This window comes from Lissotriton helveticus, chromosome 5_1 (genome assembly GCF_964261635.1).
Source record: "Lissotriton helveticus chromosome 5_1, aLisHel1.1, whole genome shotgun sequence".
Lineage (NCBI taxonomy): Eukaryota > Metazoa > Chordata > Amphibia > Caudata > Salamandridae > Lissotriton > Lissotriton helveticus.
In genome coordinates, this window is record NC_136065.1 from 1,701,738,328 (window position 1) to 1,701,757,990 (window position 19,663).

At 49.8% G+C, this 19,663-nt stretch overlaps 1 protein-coding gene across 6 annotated transcripts in view; it reads left to right on the top strand.

Moving 5' to 3' along the window:
- The window catches only part of RNF212B (ring finger protein 212B), a 1,495,999-nt gene that overhangs the window by 1,154,160 nt on the left and 322,176 nt on the right, over nucleotides 1-19,663 (top strand). For all 6 annotated transcript variants that reach the window (XM_078641360.1, XM_078641359.1, XM_078641361.1 and 3 more), the window contains one exon: nucleotides 17,723-17,777. In XM_078641360.1, coding sequence (XP_078497486.1) covers nucleotides 17,723-17,777 — 55 coding nt within the window. The remainder of the gene's footprint in view (nucleotides 1-17,722; nucleotides 17,778-19,663) is intronic.

The following is a 19,663-nucleotide window of genomic DNA, read 5'->3' on the forward strand; positions in this document are numbered from 1 at the left end:
AAATATTCATCTAGAAAGTGGGGGGCGTGGCTTGGCCGGCTGCAAGATGGCCGCACCTTGAGTGGGCTCTGCCGGCCAAGCTTTTCATCCGACAACAATCCTGCAGCCTGAGTGAACTCTGCTGCCATCCCACACTGCCTACCTGTTGGCGAGGGCGTCTGGAACCGGCGGCCGCCATTCTCGTTAATCCCGGAGGTGCTGGAGCCGAGGACGGGGCTGCTGGACCGGGGCTACCTTCGGGCCTCGTGTGTTTCCTCATCCCGCTTGCGGTGTCGGGCCGAAGGCCGCGGCGCAAGGAGGGCGCCTGCGGCGGGACATCTATCACTCACTGGTGAGTGGCACTTCCCGGGGGGGGGCGGCTGGGGGCGGGCTGTGGGCTGCCGCAGCCCGTTCCGCACCTGTGGGGCCGTGGCCTGGCTTGGGCCTAGTGCCGGCTGCGGCCTTGCCTGGCGGCCTGGTCCCAGCCTGGACGCGGAGCTGGTTGGGCGGCGGGGGCAGTGCGGTGGTAGTCCTGGGTCCCGCCGGGCCGGCACCTCCCTCCGTGGGGCTCGGGTCTCTGGACTCTTGCGGGCTGTGGTCGGGCCGGACTGGAGGTCCTGCCATCGCGGCTTGAGCGTGGCCGGGGCTTCTGGCGCGTTCTCGTCTCTGGCAGCGCGGCAGTCCTGGCGGCTGCGGGGTTCCCTGGTTGAGGCCCTCCGACCTACCATTCTACCCTCCGGGGAGGCTTTGGAGCATCTACTCGGCAGCGAGGAGTGGCGCTGTGGGGCGCCGGCTGACATCTCGCCCCTCTGACTGCTCTCACGAAGGGGCCCATTGTGGCAGCGCCTCAGTTCCACGCGTGGGCCCCAGCCTTCCAGCATCCAGCTGTGCCAGGTTCCGCCTCTGCCTGTGAGCCCCCTCCTCTACATCTGCCCTCAGTCTGGAGGTTTGATGGGCCCCATGTGCTGTGGGGTGCAATATCGGCCCCGGTGTTGTGGATCTGCGGCCTGCTCTGGTGATGGTCCCTGGTGCTTATGTCCTGCTGTGCCCAGCCTGGTCTGGTAGCTATCGTCCCGGGTGGTGTGCCGGCGCTGATTGGGGAGGACGCTCACCGGAGGCCCTTTCCTAGCCCCAAATTGGCAATCTTCTGGTTGGCGACGTCCTTTCATCCTTCTTTGTAGTGGAACGGGCACACCGCTCGCTGGGGCCGCGCCCTCGTCCTGGCATGCCCCCGCGCCCAATCATGGCTAAAATACTAAACTTTCGTGACAGTGATGCCATCCTCCGGGCGGCCAGGGACAGGGGCACTATCACCCACCAGGGCAACACTCTTTCTTTCTACCCTGACTACACCGCGTCAGTGCAGGCCGCAAGAAGAGAGTTCCTACGGGCTAAGAAGATTCTCCAGAAGCACGAGGTGGCTTACTCCCTGGCTTATCCGGCCAAACTGAGGGTTCGTCAGGGCACAAAAACGCTGATTTTCCCAGACCCGAGGGAGGCACTCGCCTTTGCTAAGCGCCTGGACAAAGAAGCCAGACACTCTCCTGCCGGATCTTCTCGCGAGGCCGCCAACCAGCTGAGTGACAATGACTGATGGGTTTTGCTGGCTCCATTATGTGCTCTTTGTTTGTTATTGCTATTTGCTTCTCCCCTGCTGACCCGGGTTTAGCCCCGCATTTCCTCCATCGTATTTTCATTTTTATTGCTCCTGGGTCCCCTCCCTTATGTTGCATTGTGTGCAATGTTCTCCTGGATAATGTGTCGCTGCTGTGTGCGACCCTTTTTCTTCTCTGGACCTTCTCTCCCACAGGTAGTTTTACCATTGTGTATGCTTGTAGCGCCTGGGCAGTGTGGACTTACTGTTAGCTCCTTGTCTATTAATAGGCTGCTGTCCCTCTCTAGCTTGGCCACCCTGCCTTACCGCGGGGGTGTACGCTGAGTCCAGCCATGCCCCACCAGGGGAGATTCCCTACTCATTGGTTTTGCTACCCGGTCCAAGTTTGGGGTCCCTAGGGTGGGATGGGGGGTTTCTCAACCTTATTGGGGGGTTGGAGTGGGTGGTGTGACTTGGGTGATGTTTCCGCTTGTGCTGTTATGTGCGGGCCTAGGTCTGCGACTTGTGGAGGGTGGGTGGTTTCGTTCTTTTGCCGCCTCTATGTCTTCCTTGTGTTGTTCTTTTACTGATGCTCTGTGCTCCTGCATGCTTGATCGTTCCTGACACGCCATATGTGGGGTTTTTTCTGCTTGGTGGAGGGTGGGGTGGTTATTTAGTTTTCTTGGCAGCAAAGAGGCTTTGTTGCTCAGCTTTTTTAATGATGCTCTGTGTTACCAGATGAGCCAATGCTCCTGTTGCATCAAGTTTAAGGTTAGCTCTCCCTTTATTGTGCGGTGATTTTAATGCTGCTGGGGGGCGGGGGCGGTTCTGTTTCTTGGAGGGATGGTCAACCTGTCTAAATTTCTCTATGTTGCCGTTGATTAGCTATGTATGCTCCTTGATATGTGCCATGCTGCGCTTGCAACTCTGCTCATTCCTGTCGGGCTTGAGGAGCTCCCCGAAGTGGTCCGGCGCACGGTCGCCGTGGAGATGGTTTGACCCCTTCAGCCTGCCTGCGACATCAGACCGGCGCTCCTGCTCCGGTACAGGCCCTCTCCTTCATAGGTGTGAGTCCCTGCCTCCCCCGGAGTGGCCTGTTTCCTAAAGCGCTGCAAGCTGTTTTGCTCCCTTCAGTGGATCGCCATTCTGTCCCGCCCTCCCCAGCTGTGCGGCCTGGTTAGTCTCTCTGCTACGCTCCCCTAGCGACACTTCCCTTTCTGTGCCCCCCCATGGCTAATCTGAAATGTTGGACGTGGAATGTCCGAGGCCTGAATGACTTTCGTAAGGCCCGCCTGACCCATGCTCATTTACAGCGCCACTGTGTGGATGTTTGTCTATTGTAGGAAACCCATTTGCTTCCCAGCTAGGTGTCCAGGCTACAGGCGCGCTACTGGGGAGAAACCCACTCCTCAACGTACTCCTACTACGCCTGAGGGGTCTCCATTCTGATACACCGCGGCTTTCCTTGGCAGACCTCTACGGCCTACATCGACCATGGGGGTAGATATGTGATCCTCCATGGCCTCCTGCTAGCGCAGCCAGTCACCATCGCCGCGGTGTATGGCCCGAACTCTGACGACCCCGATTTTTTCCACCACATCTGCCACTTGATCTCCTCTTGTGGTCCGGCTGCTGTTATTTGGGGTGGGGACTTCAATGTCGCCCTCTCAACGACGTTGGACAGGTCGGGTGCTTCTCAGGCTAGCCCGCGGGCCGCTACTGCTTTGTCTTCTATCCGCTCCGATAATGCGCTCTCGATGTCTGGCGTCATCTGCACCCGGACGCCAGGGAGGGTACTTGAATCACGGGGGCGCGAGGCTGCTGGTCGAGGATAGACCTCTGGGTCGCTTCGCCAGACGTACTGTCTTGGACGGTTGATGCCACTCATATGGCCCGCACCCTGTCCGATCATGCGCCGTTCCAGCTCCTTCTCAGGCCACCTGGTTCTCAACGACAGCCGTTCTCCTGGTGCCTTTCTCCAACTGCCCTCAAGGACGCTGTATTCTGTGACGCAGTCCAGTCTTCCATCACTACCTTTTTTAAGCTCAATGTGGGATCGGTCGACTCGGCCTCTACCCTCAGGGAGAGCTTCAAAGTCTTTATTCGAGGTGAATGCATTTCCAAGCAATCGGGCGTTCTTAGGTCCATTCGCTCTGCGCTTGCTCATCTGGAGGGTGAGATCCGCGACTTGGACGCGGCTCTGCTGCTTAGTCCCAGCCCCGAAACGCTTGCGCACCTGCGACAGAAACACACCGAATTCTCGGATGAGGCGGGTCGTGAGCTGTCCTTTCTGGGCAGAGAGGGCCGTGCCCACCGCTTTGGGGAGGGAGATCGTCCGGGGCGCACTCTCGCCAATCTTTTGCGATCCCCGCGCACGGCTTCATATATTACCGCCCTCGGGCCGCACCACGTCCTCGGAGGAAATTATGACCCGGTTCACTAAGTTTTTTTCCACCCTTTACTCCGCGGGCTCTTCCCCCTCATCGGCGGACTTTGACCAATACTTTGAATCCATAGCTTTGGTCTGGCTGGCAGATTACCATCGGAAGTTTCTCGATGAGCCCTTCTCGAGGGAGGAGATTCTAGCAGCAATTAGCAGCCTCCCGAGTGACAAGGCACCTGGCCTGGATGGTCTGCCAGCTGCTTTTTATAAAACATTCGCCGCTCTTTTGGTCCCACATCTCGCCACAATGTTTAATGAATCCTTCGACACTGGGGTGTTCCCGCCGTCTCTCCGCGAGGCCTCGTTGACCCTTCTCCTCAAGCCCAACAAACCCGCCGACTGCTGCGACTCCTACCGCCCCCTCTCCCTCATCAACATTGACAATAAGATTTTCGCTAAATTGATTGCATCCCGTCTTCTTTTACTGATGCCGACCATCGCTCTGCCCGATCAATCCGGCTTTATTCCGGGCAGGGCCACCTCACCTAATCTCCGCACCATCTTTTCTGTACTGCACCAAATTAACCCCGATCTTCCGGCTGTAGCGGCGCTGCTCGACGCCACGAAAGTGTTCGACACCCTGGAATGGCCCTTTCTTTGTTACATCCTTCCCCGAATGGGATTCAGTCCCCATTGTCTGCAGAACATCTGTCTGCTTTATACGGCTCCGACGGCTCGCCTTCGGGTAAATGGACAGATTTCTGACCCTATCACCATCTCGCGCGGTACCAGGCAGGGGTGTCCGCTGTCGCCCATGCTCTTCACCATCGCAATGGAGCCCCTGGCTGCCTGGTTGTGACAGCACCACACCCACAGGGGTATCGGTTTTTCATCTCGATCCCTCCTAGTCTCCATGTATGCGGACGTCGTAACTCTTTATGTCTGGCACCCTCAAGAAAATCTGAGTCCCTTGGTGCGGGAGGTGATCCGATTTGGTGGCCTATCGGGTGTCCAGATTAATTGGAACAAGTCGGTGCTTTTTCCCCTGACTGACGCCACTCACCCTTTCACGCCGGATTACCCTTTTTGAATGGGCGGTTGGCCCCACACGTTATCTGGGCATCTGGCTGAGCAGGGACCCGGACGAGCTCTGGCGCTCTAATTTTGGTCGGGCGGTGGACTGGCTTGAGACTAAGGTCCCACAGTGGAGTCGGCTCCCACTTTCCCTAGCGGGCCGAATTGCCATAGCCAAGATGGTGGTGCTCCCCAAATTCCTTTACCTCTTTTCCAACATACCTATTCCCCTCACTTCCTGTTTCTTTCGCCGTCTTCGGTCACTGATTGTGTCACTGATCTGGGCGACAACCCAGGATTGCCTATGAAGTTGCCCATGTCGGCCAGCGGGCTGGGCGCTCCGGATTTCAAACTTTATGCTCTTTGCGCGCAAGCTAGTTTCCTCCATTTCTGGTTGCATCCCAGCCCGTACCAGCCTCATGTGGCAGTGGAACTTGATGTGGCCTCTTTCCACGGCGCTTTTCGCTCCTGAGGCTCGTCCTCGGGCGGAGATAAACACCGTTGAGACACTACGCTGGGCATGGCTACAACTCTGCCGACTATCAGGTCTTACTCTTCTATCCGCTAACGCCGTGCCTATCGTCGATCACCCGGCTTTCCCGCCCTTGCAGTCGTCCAGAATGCCTCGTCATGCTGCATCTTGTGGACTAAGGACCATTGCGGATCTTTATCCGCACGAGTCCATTTACACCCTTCCTGAGTCCCCCTCCTTGATGGATACGCTTCTTTTCTACCAACTACGTGCCACCTGTCGGAAATTGCACCTGACTTTCCCGTGTCCGCCGCCCACTTTCCCGGCACTGGACTTCGTGTACACTTCGGAGTCCCCGCGCAAGCTCGTCACCAGATTATATGCTTTTGCGTTGGAGGCCTCCCCCATTTCGTCAACCCGGGCTGTGGTTCTGAAATTCTGGACCCTACTGTTGTCCCGGTATCGAGGTCCGATACCCGTGTCCCGAAACATCAACGTACCATGACGAATTTGGTGTTGACGAACCGATAATGATTGGGACATCATTCCTATGCATTTGCGTCATGATCGAGGTATGCTAACACCCCTGAATCGTAGTTTCCGTCCCTACCCCTCAGACTCCATTTTGTAAACGGTATCCATCTTGTGTCTTGCCCTCATGATAAGTCAATTAAAGGTCGAGCTTGATCTAAAAGGACACGTCCACCTTCCCTGACTCCCCTCTGACCTGTCCCAACTGACTCCCTTGCCTCCAGCCAAACCTGTTTGGGCAGCTCCTCGCCCAGTGGCCAGTTTTACTAGGAGGTGCCTTCCTTTATTGGGGTTTCATAGATATCTGATGGGAGTTCCGGGCCTGGCTGGGTAATCTATCACGAATTGGACGTCTAAAATACGGGCTTGCCTACATGACTTCGCTCTTTTGTATTATTGTAGAAATATGTGTATAGCCATATCATAAACTCAAGAATTCTTGCTTGCAGCTATTATTTCTGTATATAAGGAGAAGGCTGGTTCTGTAAAAACGAACAGTCTCCTGAGAACACATGACCTGTGTTTGTCGTGCTTCTAGGACACCTGTTACTTGGTAGCTGCCAATAAAACTTGATCTCTGACTGCGACTAGAACACTCAGTGTTTCTGTGGTCCGGAACAAGGGAGAACTCAGAGGTCTTCGGGTGTTATCCCCTGGCTCCACCGGGTTCTTAAAAACCCGGCACCTCAGTTGGCGCCCAACTCGGGGTGGTATCAAGCGGCGACGGTCCAAGCCAGATGTTCGTGAGGAGCTTTGAGTGAAAATTCCAGAGGACAGTCAGCCACTTCAGCGACCCCTGTATGTCGACGTGGTTCCGAAGGTCTTTGCTGCGAGGTTCCCCGCGTCCCGACGGCTACGAAGGACTGCTGCCCTGACTATCGCCTTGTTTTGGACCCAGTGATCCTTGGTAGAGCGAAACGATAGACGAGTCTTCTAGCGACGTCACCGATCTTCAAATACTTCAGTTAAGTATAAGTGGAGCGTCTCCCAGTCCTTAGTTTGTCCTTAGTTTTTGGTATCCTTGAGATACGCTTTGATTTGGTACTTGCAAGCCCCAAAGCCGAAGGACTTGTGTATTCACGAGAAATATCGTAACAGATAATCCTTTGAAGTTTGAAGCTAGACTAGTGAGCAAAGATGCCTGGTTTTAGCAGACTTGGAAACTTGTTTTGTCTTGGTTATAGTAAGGACTCCCGATTAGAGGATTCTTGTCCGGTTCCTCCGATTGGAACTCCAACATATGAGCTCTATGTAAAACACGGCGTAGGTCCTATCACATATAATGAAGTGTGGATAAAATACACCCGCAAGGATGGTGTTTTAAAATGGCCCCAATATGGTAGTTTCGACTCAGAAATATTAGATAACCTAGAGGTCAAATTATTCAAGAGAAAAGCCCGGCCGGCGATGTTTCACTCTTTCCGCTTATGGCGCAAAGAAGCCAAACAGAAAGAAATAAAATTAGCAAAAAGGAATAAAAGAGGTATGTCAATGGTGCAAGCTGCCGTTGCATACAGGGATAACGAGGAAGAGCAAGAAAGCGAACAAATACTTAGGAGCAAGAAACTAGCAGTAGATAAATGCTACCCGATGTTACCAAATAAGGGACAAGGTCAAGAGGAGAGATCCGAGAAAGATCCATTAATGTCCCACTTATTAAGCTCACCTCCACCGTATGCGTCAGACGCTACCGCACCACCAAAGCATTTTACTATACCGCGCCCCGGCGCACGTAACCCAGCTCTTGCACGAACGCCAGCTCCTCTTCAGCTGGTTTCTACTTCTCCGGCGCAGCCTTCTCAAGGGCCGCCATCTTTGCTACATACTCCATCTACTTCTACGACTTTGCCTACAGCTCTAACTGTTCCCTATTATACTACGTCTGCCACTGTTTCAACTTCCTCTGCTATGGCCTCGATTTCCTCTTCGCCTCAGCCTGTCTTTTCTGATGCATTTGCCCCTCCGCAAGCTTCTCCTTCTATTAGACAAAGAGTGACAGGTACCGTCACTAGTCTATTTTCACCTTTCTTTGGGTCGCCTAAAACAACGCCTAAAACAGAACATAGACAGTCCCGTAGTCAACTGCCTGATTACGAGGAAAGAAGAGTGCTAAATGAACTAGCCCGTAAATGGATTACGGATACTGTTAGATATGATGTTCAGTCTGTTATGGACGTTTTCCGTCAATAGAATGCACCCACTCAGAGATACGTTTCCGAAGAGATGTGTGTATATCTGTGCGAAGATTTGGAGACGAATGATCCCAAATACACAATGAACGAACTATGGCGTACACGCTTTAAGTTCCATGAAGGTATGATTACAGGCGCAGATGTTGAGAAAGCGATAGAGTTGTTGTTCTCTTATAGGAGTAAGGGAAACGTCTCTAGATCATTGTACCAAGACGACGTATCAGGTAGGAAAAGAGCGAGACAGTACCCCATGAGAGAGGTTCCTCCGGTTTGGAGGGAAGGCGATGCGAATGTAGTACCGCCAATTCTGCCTCATTTCCAGCGTGTATGGGTACATGTCCCCTGGAAACGATCCGAAGTCTTAGCACTCAAGCAGACACTGCCTGATCCTCGTAAAAACCCGACTGGGTATTATAAGGAGTTATCGCAAACTGCAAGCTCATGTATAATGAATTTAGCGGATATAGACATGTTGTTTGGGAACGTTGTTCCACATCCTTTATGGAGCAAAATACGTCATACGAACCATGACCAAGAACTAGGTGACTCATGGGCGAACATTACCGATATGGATGCTAGACAAATAGGTGGTTTTAAACCTGAGCCGTTAATAGCTGAACTTCCCGGTAGGATTATCGCGTACATGAAAACAATAATGCCTGAAGTACGCGTAAACTGGGACAAGCTATCTGCGTGCAAGCAGAAGAAAGATGAGAATGTGTCTGACTTTTTCACAAGATTTGAGGAGACTTTCACCGATCATAGTGGTCAAGATATGGCTACCGAGGGTGGTCAAAGATTGTTTGTAGACAAATTCGTACATAATTTAATTCCTGAACTGTGTAATAAACTGAAAGATTCAGAGAGTGCTTGGGCTGTCTCTACGTCAGCGCAAATTTTAGCTACAGCCCAGTACTATGAAAATAGGCGCAAAGACGAGCTAGATAAAGTCGACAAAAAGACAAAAGATTTAAAAACTAAAGTTCTTCTCCAGCAAGCCTATCCGCCTCGCACGGCTAATCAGCCCAATTATCAACAACAACAGCAGTATTCGAGAAACGCGCAAGGAAACGAGTTTTCCCATCAGCGTATTGCTTATGGCCCGAATCAATGTGCGTATTGCAAGGAAGAGGGTCACTTTAAAGGTAATTGTCCGGCTCTTGCGCGACGTTTGAGCGGTGCTTCAGGTGTAAGGGGAAGAGGTGTTCAACATGCCCCTAGAGGTAGGGGCCGTGGAAATTTCACCCAGAATACAACTTCTTTTCCGCCTCAGAATTCGATGAACAGCTTTGACCAACAGAATAATGCATCGTCTAGGTCAGCTCAGTACTATGCTGACGACTATTACACCGAACACGAAAATGAGGGTAATGATTGCTAGGACAGCCATGGACAAAGAGAGGGAGTCGTTTCAGTTCCAGTAGATCAGAATGGACCTTATGTCGAGGTGATTGCCTCAGGAGTGTCAGAGCCATTTCTGCTGGATACTGGTGCTACAAAAAGTTCTATCATGCACTCAAAACTTCCTGGCGCACCTTTGTCTGGCGAAATGAATGTCTCAGTAGGTTTCTCTGGCGCCCCTGTTAGAAACCCGATCTCCAGTCCCATGTCCCTTTCTGTTGGCCCATGCGAATTAGAAGCACCCCTCATTCTTACAACAGGTTGCGGTGAAAATTTGTTAGGTTTGGATTTGCTAAAAAGGTTATATGCGACTTTGTACTGTTCTCCCTTGGGAGTACAGCTTACTTTAGGTAAGAAAGTCATTTCTCCAATGTATTTGTCAAAGGACAATATTCCGACTGAATTGTCGTGTCTTCCTGATGTACTCTGGGCTAACGGTTCTAATGATGTAGGTCGTTTGGAGATAGCACCGTATGTCATAACATTGAAAGCCAACGTTAGGTTGCCACGTATTCCCCAATACAAAATATCTAGCGAATGTGAAAAGGCGTTATTGACGATTGTTTATGACCTGATTGATAAAGACGTCATCGAAGAAACAACAGGAAATGTTTGTAACAGTCCAGTCTTACCGGTCTTAAAGCGTACCGATCCTTCACAGCCCCCTGTGTACAGGTTCGTGATCGACCTCAGAAAAGTGAACAAGATAGTTATCCCACAGTTTCCAGTTGTCCCCGACATTACTGCTTTATTGACGATGGTTCCAGCTTCAGCAAATTGGTTCTCGGTGATCGACCTGAAGAACGCTTTCTTCAGCATCCCGATTGCTGAGGAGAGTAGAGATATTTTTGGCTTCAATTTAGGAGGACGAAGCTTCCGCTTCAAGTGCGCTCCTCAAGGCTACTGCGAAAGCCCATCAATATTCAGTCAGGCCCTGAAAACACAACTAGACACGATTATTCTACCGAATGGTTCAACTCTGATTCAGTACGTAGACGATCTGCTGATCGCTGCAGACACTGAAGAAATTTGCAAACGAGGTACGCTGTCATTATTGCATCACTTATGTAACATGAAGCACAAAGTCTCTCTCTCCAAACTACAATTTTGTCGACAAGAAGTTACCTACCTAGGTCACATCTTGTCGAAGGAGGGAAGGAGACTGACACCAGAAAGAATACAGGCAATTGCAGAGCTGAGTGCCCCAAGGACACAGAGAGAGGTTCGAGCCTTCTTGGGCATTACATCGTACTGTAGACAATGGATACCGAATTTCTCACTACTAGCTAAACCCTTGCTGGCACTACTCTGTAAAGACACGCCAAATCCTATGCCCTGGTCTGAAGATTGTCAGACGAGTTTCCACGAGTTGCGTGATGCATTGTGTTCGGCTCCTGTGTTGGGAAACCCCAACTACAGTAAGCCTTTTACATTATACGTCCATGAGAAGGAAGGTTGTGCATTATCAGTCCTAACACAACACTTTGGGGACAAACAGCGTCCATGCGCGTATTTTTCGGCAACTCTAGACCCTGTGGCTAAAGCCCTACCAAGTTGTCTGAGGGCTACCGCCGCAGCAGCTGTCTGCATTCGACAATCCGCTGGATTAGTCATGAATAATACTCTGATCGTTATGGTTCCGCATGCAGTAGACATTTTACTAAACAGGACGAAGACACAACATCTTACTAGCGCTCGACTATCCAGTTACGAACTTACACTGCTAGCAAGTCACATCCACATAAAGAGGTGCGATACACTGAACCCCGCAACGTTATTACCCATTGCGACAGAAACAGACAAGATTGATAACCATGACTGCTGTTTTAGGACAGAAGAAGAGACAAAAGGGAGAGTAGACTTACAGGACACTCCCTTTCCTGAATGCAACGATACTTTATGGGTTGATGGTTCATGCTTCAAGTTGCCGAATGGTGATACGACTGCAGCATATGCCGTAACGACGTTACACACCATTATAGAGACCGCGCGCATTTCCCATAATTCTGCACAAGCTGCAGAGCTAATTGCACTTACAAGAGCATGTGTGTTAGCGAAAGGAAAACTAGTGAATGTGTACACTGACAGCCAATACGCCTTTGGTGTGGCTCACAGTTTTGGGAGATTGTGGCGTGAACGTGGATTCCTGACATCACATGGTGCAAAGATACAGCATGGTCAGCTAGTTAATGAGCTCCTCGAGTCACTGACCTTGCCACTACAAGTTGCCATTGTGAAATGCAGTGCACACAAAAAGATTCAAGACGATGTTGGCCGCGGGAATGCATTTGCAGACGAGGTTGCGAAAGATAATGCAAGGAACACAATGAGTCGGATGTATGTTGTAGGTCCCGCTAGATGGATTACTGATGTGGGAATGTGTGAGGACACCATCGAAAGCGTGAAATCTATACAAGCCGAGGCAACTGAGAAGGAGGTGAATGAATGGAGAGAAAGTAAGGGTAGGTTAGATGCGAATGGTTGTTGGGTCGAATTGTCAGAACACCAGCGATGGCTATTACCTAACGCCTATGTACTTGCAGTAGTAACAATGGCTCATGGATTTGCGCACATCAGTTCGAAAGGAATATGTAAGCTATTGGCCCCAGTATGGCAGAATAGCAATATCCCAAAATATGCAGAGAATGTGGTCAGAAACTGTATGGTGTGTTTGAAGTACAATCCCGGTAGGGGAACCCCAACTCCAGCTGGTCATTTTGCGCCTCCAACGTATCCGTTCGAGGTTTTGCAGCTCGATTTCATTCACATGGAGAGATGCAACAATCTGAAGTATGTGCTCGTTGTTGTTTGCACTTTCTCCAGGTGGGTGGAAGCGTACCCCCTTAAGGACAATACTGCCTTGTCAACTGCCAAAGCCCTTGTCAAAGAGTTCTTCCCTAGATTCGGTATGCCTAGAATCGTCTGGAGTGATAATGGAAGTGAATTCATAGGACGCGTGATGAAGAGAGTGTGTGAGTGTTTAGGCATACAACAAAAGTTTCACTCTGCGAATCACCCCCAATCAGCTGGATTAGTAGAGTGCTACAATGGCACTTTAAAGCTCAAATTAGCCAAGATCCAAGCCTGTACAGGTCTTAAATGGCCTGACGCCTTGCCCCTAGCACTCTTGTCAACCAGAATGACCGTCCATTCCAGGTTAGGACTTAGCCCCCATGAGATAGTGTTTGGCCGCCCAGCCAACGTCTGGGGCGTGCCAAGGCCAAAGAAACTCAGCGAAATAGAGCACCCCGTACTGCTTGACTATTTGTGCGAATTAACAACTAAATTGCGTGTTTTACACCAACAGGTTCACAGTTCCTCCCCACCAGCCTCTGACGATCCAGGTCACTCCATCGAACCCGGCACGTGGGTCTTGGTGCGGAATTTCCAGCGCACAAACAACGGACAGCCGAGGTGGACCGGACCGTACCTGGTACTTCTTTCCACGAGATCAGCTATTTGGGTGGAAGGCAAAAAGAACTGGGTGCACGGGACCCATTGTAAACGGGTCCCTCTGCCCCTTCCATACGACCGGTGGGTCAACGAAGGAATTGCCGACTCCGAGACAGAATCCATACCTCGCTTCATCCCTTTCAGCGATGCACGTTTAAAAGAAACTGGTACCGAAAAGGAGAGTGATCATATTTTACAAGGACTTGTGCCACCGTCAATGCAGTTGGACACTTCAGAACCTAAGACATTGTTTGAAGACCACACCGTACCTGGGAAACAACAATATAATCTAAGGTCAAGACAAAGAGACTAATAAAAAGCAAACTAATGTGATTTCCCTTCCCCCAAGAACTATTTTTGATTTTTCAGCTCTCTCACTCTCAGGAAACTTGCTCATTTTTGATTTTCGAACCGCCATCCGGTTCTGCTGCTAGGGTCGCGGTTGAAGTCTGGGGAGTGCAGCTGGGGACGTTTAGGTCAACGGTTCTGGTTGGTCCAAGGGAGTTACCCCGGACTGAACAGAGCGCATTCCCTGGCAGAATCAACCTACCACCGCGGGCAGCAACTAGAGGATGGAGTTTCCTAGGGTAAAGAGACCTACCAGATTCACGAACATTGAAAGACAACTATGCACTGTACTGGCCAAAAGAAGGTTTTTGATAACATGTATTTTAATGTTGTGTAGCATAACAATGTTTTTGACTGGTTATACTCTATTCGTATTCCAAGTTACTTTTTCAAATGACACCCGGCCACCAACTCCTCCTCTCACTCTCTCCACACACTCCTTTCACCCTCTACCTGAACACGAGTCTGCCAGAAGACTCGAATTTGTAAACAACTCATTTATTCAACTCCTACACCAACACCAGTCCATAATGAACACATCGAACTGTTGGGTATGCGGACTCATGCCGCACACGACTGATAAGGGTATCCCATACTTCATCCTGCCTTTCAGTTATTATGGTTCTCTGTGGGCTTTTCAGACCATGTTCCTGTTCGCCCTAGGACCATACCCAACCCGTTCCGTTGAAAGCGATTCCAACAACAAGGCACTAGTGGCAGGGATAAGAAATATGAGTAGGGAGTTCGACACATATCTAACGATTCCCAAAGATGAACTCACACCGTACGCTCGTTGGAACGTAACTAAATATGGGGTTTACCTGAGTAAGAGCCAGACAGCAAAGAAATCCCGCCCAGTTTGGATAGTACCCAACCGAGGTCACTTATGTTTACAAGGTATCGGCAGGGATCCCAAAGCACAATTAGGAAAGAGTATATGCATGGAAACATATGTGTTCGCTTCCCGAACTTTCCCTATATTCTTAGCAGCCAAAGGCACGTATTTCGTCTGCCATGACCAAGCCTACACCTGGTTGCCCCCTGACTTCTCAGGTACATGCTTTATCTCATTTCTGCTGCCTCCCACCTACACGGCCAGAGCAGATTACCATCGGACAAGGACAGCTAGAGGTGTCGTGAGTAAAGACGACACCGCGGGTCAGGAATTCGCTGACTTCGCAAAGGGTTTTCTGCCATTTTGGGGGCCTATGGTGAACAGCAGGAATATTCGCCAGTTATCGAGGATAGTTGAATCCGCCGTGATTACAACGGCCGGAGCCCTTGGCAATTTGACGACCGAACTTCAGTCGGATCGACTTATGACCCTTCAGAACCGAGTTGCCCTAGATATCATACTCGCCGATCGTGGTGGTGTGTGTAGAGTGATCCAATCCAGTTGTTGCATTTTCATCCCTGATAACGCACCGACAGTGTACCAGGCCATCTCTAAGCTACACGAGATATCTGGTTCCCTTCACGTAGAAAAAGGGGACTGGTCCTTACTAGGGTGGTTCTGGGAACTGATCGCTACCTGGGGATGGAAAACACTGATCTTCATTGGGATGATCTTAGCACTTCTGTTCATGTTCTGCCTGTGTGTACAGTGCGCTCCTGCACTATGTGGCCTCTGTGCTACCTCATGTGTACGGAAGCCTGTGTCAAGGGACGAACTGAGCAACAGAATGATGCTACAGCAGCATCTCCACGAATTCCTTCATACAGATTTAGACTCGGATTAACATGAAGTATTGCCTTATATGAGGGCAAAAGGAGGGTCTGTGGTTCTGAAATTCTGGACCCTACTGTTGTCCCGGTATCGAGGTCCGATACCCGTGTCCCATACCCGTGTCCCGAAACATCAACGTACCATGACGAATTTGGTGTCGACGAACCGATAATGATTGGGACATCATTCCTATGCATTTGCGTCCTGATCGAGGTATGCTAACACCCCTGAATCGTAGTTTCCGTCCCGACCCCTCAGACTCCATTTTGTAAACGGTATCCATCTTGTGTCTTGCCCTCATGATAAGTCAATTAAAGGTCGAGCTTGATCTAAAAGGACAGGTCCACCTTCCCTGACTCCCCCCTGACCTGTCCCAACTGACTCCCTTGCCTCCAGCCAAACCTGTTTGGGCAGCTCCTCGCCCAGTGGCCAAACACGATAGCATCAATGCACAACATACCACAAACCATTCACCGCGTACAGATCATGTTTTCTACACACACACACACCTGTCCGCGTTCCCTGTTTATGGCCAGTTTTACTAGGAGGTGCCTTCCTTTATTGGGGTTTCATCGATATCTGATGGGAGTTCCGGGCCTGGCTGGGTAATCTATCACGAATTGGACGTCTAAAATACGGGCTTGCCTACATGACTTCGCTCTTTTGTATTATTGTAGAAATATGTGTATAGCCATATCATAAACTCAAGAATTCTTGCTTGCAGCTATTATTTCTGTATATAAGGAGAAGGCTGGTTCTGTAAAAACGAACAGTCTCCTGAGAACACATGACCCGTGTTTGTCGTGCTTCTAGGACACCTGTTACTTGGTAGCTGCCAATAAAACTTGATCTCTGACTGCGACTAGAAGACTCAGTGTTTCTGTAGTCCGGAACAAGGGAGAACTCAGAGGTCTTCGGGTGTTATCCCCTGGCACCACCGGGTTCTTAAAAACCCGGCACCTCAGGGCGAGGGATGTGTGTAGCGCTGACCTCGGCATGGACATCTCCGACGCTGACTGGTCGTACAATCAGACCACTAAGCTCTCCCCGAATTACCGACTCCGCTTGATTCACTTCAAGTTCTTGCACAGGTCCTATCGCACTCTGGCGTTGCTTCACAGCTTGGGACTGAGCCCGGAGGACTCCTGCAGGCGATGTTCGGCGCCAGCTGCTGACTTTGCTCACTTGTCCTGGCTCTGTCCGAGGGTGCGGGGGTTTTGGATACAGGCTTGCGCTATGATATCGGAAATCTCTGGCGCCGCTGTAGGCCCAGACCCCCTATTATGTCTTCTCGGGTTTGTCAAGCCATGTCCAGACGCCTCCCGTCGGCTCATTGCCATGCTCCTGCTGCTGGCGAGACGCAGGGTGGCAATGTGCTGGGGCCATCAGCCCGCTCCTGCCGTTGCGGACTGGCTTGCTGATGCATCCCGTTGTCAAACGCTCCTTTCCGAATGTTGGGATCTGCTGCCTGCTAAATCGTGTCCTGTTGACATCTGGGGTCCCCTGGTTGCCTATCTCCTCTCCCGATCCTCCTCAAGTGGTGCTCTATCCCCTGCGCTCCCCGCCGGCCCCGGGTCCGCGATGGCCGCAGAGGCTGCCATCACCTGATCTCCCCATTGATTCCCGTCCCACGCATGCGCTTCTCGCGCTTCCTGCCGGCCCCTGGCGGCCGTCGGTGCCGGCGACTGCCTGATCCTTCCCCTCTCCCTTTCTGGACAAGCTACATCTATGATATTGGTGCTCCTACCTGGCTGCTGGTCAAGCCCAGTGGAGTGGACACTAAGTTGGCATAGCACCACCTCATCATTACCTGAGCAGCATACCGGCTGCCTCTTAGCTACCCACTGTTTCACAGATGGCTGCTGTTGGGAATGTTGTCGCACCCTGCGTGGTGCTATTTTTTGGAGCTCACAACTCGTCTAAGTGCTGTTGTAATGCAACTGTTCTGTTTGTTTTTTGTGAAAATGACAAATAAAAGTAAAAAAATATATATATATTCATCTAGAAAGTAAAATTGATATATGAAAAACGTATACCCACATTTTTTATATATATTTTGTTTAATGTATTTAGAATATTTTTTATGGTGCACAAAGTTTATTTAAAAAAACAAAAATAGATTCAAAGTAATAAAATATATTCTAACATGCATAAATCATCACGTTCAATTTTCAATCATTTAAAACAATATCCGGAAGTACATTGTTCACCTGTATGCAAATCTAATGTATCTCTAGATTTTTTCAAAATTCAATAGAATGTTGTGTTGTGTTGTGTTATGCTTCACTTGATAGCATGGACTCTGGACTGTGTTCTATAAAGGCTAAAATTTCAAATAGGCCTTAACTGAGACAAAAACTTGTAAGTAAAACCAAACTCTGTCCATTTTTTGTGATCCACTAGTCATGCTGTTACCAATCCCACTATGTGAAAAGCAGCACACTGAACTGTCTTTCAGTGATCACGGAGCAGGAAATTGTATTTTACATGCCCATAATCTGTGTGGTTTACTAGGTCAACACAGGGAAGTGTAATAATGTTCTTACCTGTCTCATGTTTCCCTCTGCAGGTTGGAGCTGGCAGCGGGAATCAGATCCGTACTACGCCCATGCTACCGATGAACAGTAAGAGCAGAAAGGGGAGGAAGGGATGTAGAGAAAGGGAATATGATGATGTGGGAGCACAGCAGTGTTAATATTTGGTAAAAAGAGGGAAGAACAGATGTGAGAGTAGGACAGTGTGTGGAAATGAAATAGAGGAGTGTAGGAAAGTAGGATCTGCTTTCATGGTTACTCCAAATGTTTGCTTGGTGTTAGTGTATTTTTGGCTTAGACTGCTGGGTTCCTGATAATCAAGACTCCATTTCTGTGCTTTCTCCCCTAAATTGAGATGGTAAGTACTTTGGTCCCTCCACTATTGGCTACTGGTGTACCCTTATAAGTCTCTAGTATATGGTACTGAGGTACCTAGGGCACAGTTGCATCAGGAGTCTCCCATGAGCTGCAGAATGTATTGTGCCACCCATGGGAGTCCACTTAAACTATGACTACAGGCCTGCCATTGGAGCCTGTGTGAGCTGGTTCTGGCACCTGTCACAACAGATATCTGAGGTCACTACACCTAAAACCTATAAGTCACCCCTATGCAAGGCTCTTCAGTCCTGAGGGCAAGGTGCTTGGTTTCAAGTATGAGGGTGCCCCTGCATGAGCAGGACACCCTTAGAAACCCCAGAGTTGATTCTCCAGGCTCTGTTTGTGCGGTCAGTTATTTTTTTGGAAAAATCTTTTTATTGAATTTGTTCAAAGATACAAACATTGAAATCACAACTGCGTTCAACTCGTCCCACAGGTACATAGCCAGAGTATTAGATAGCTAAACAATGTGTATAGCAGTACGTTCAGGAAAGGGTCGAAGTAGTCCTTATATCTTTACATTAGCATCACCAATTCACCACAAAACAGTTCTGATTAAATTCATCAGGAACACAAGTTTATTTTTAAATAGAACATTCATTAAATGCTCTTGTAATTCAAAGCATTAATGTTCATCCATGTAACTACTTTCAATATACTTTGATTGCATGTAATATAGGGGGAGGATGTGGCCCCCATTCTTATTAGCAGAGATGCATGAACTTTAAAAAGAAAGAAAAAGGAAAAACAAAAAAAGAAAAACAAACCTTTCCAGGGTGTCATAGTTGCGTCAGTACCATATGGAGGAGCGGGGTGGGGCGTACGCCTCCCACGACCTGCGTGAGAAGGCCTAAAGGTGGGGGTCAGCATTTAAAGCCCCCAAAGAGAGCCGCAGGCAGTTATATCAAGAAAAGGTGGAGGGCCCTCAGCCGAGGTCCACAGGCAAACAATGGCAGCCCTTCCGACAGATAGCTCACCAAGGGGCTCCAATATAGTCCAAACATTTTTGTGAGTCTTCAATAATGTCTGTCATCTGCTCAAGGGCCAGTGCGCGCCACAGACATGCATGCCATTGAGTAAGTGAGGGGGCCTCCGGTTTCCTTCAGCCTGCTACTATGGCCATTTTGGCTGCCCCCAAACATAGCCACTTAATGGAGTGATCCCCTTGAGTTTGGTATTTAAGGCTAGGATCTCGGATACATAGAAGCACGTGTTCTAGAGAGCCAGCAATCGGGTTGCCAAAATGTATTTAATTTGGGATAGGATTTCTCTTCAGAAGGGTTGGATAGAAGGACAGTCTCACCAAATATGTCGGAAATCTCCCAATAGCCCGCATCCCCGCCAGCATCGGTCAGAATTATCGGCAAAGATAGTGTTTAATTTTTGTGGGTTAAGGTACCAATCATACATAGTTTTGTAATGGGCTTCCCTTAAGAACATGGAGCTATAGTGCTTAGTAATCTCTATAGAGGCCTTCCCATTGTTTCTCTGAAGGTGGGATCTGTAGGTTATCCAGTATTGGGGTATCTGTCATAGATTCACATGCCTGAATCATTCCCCATAGTTGAAGTGGGAGTCCCACAGTACATATAATAAAG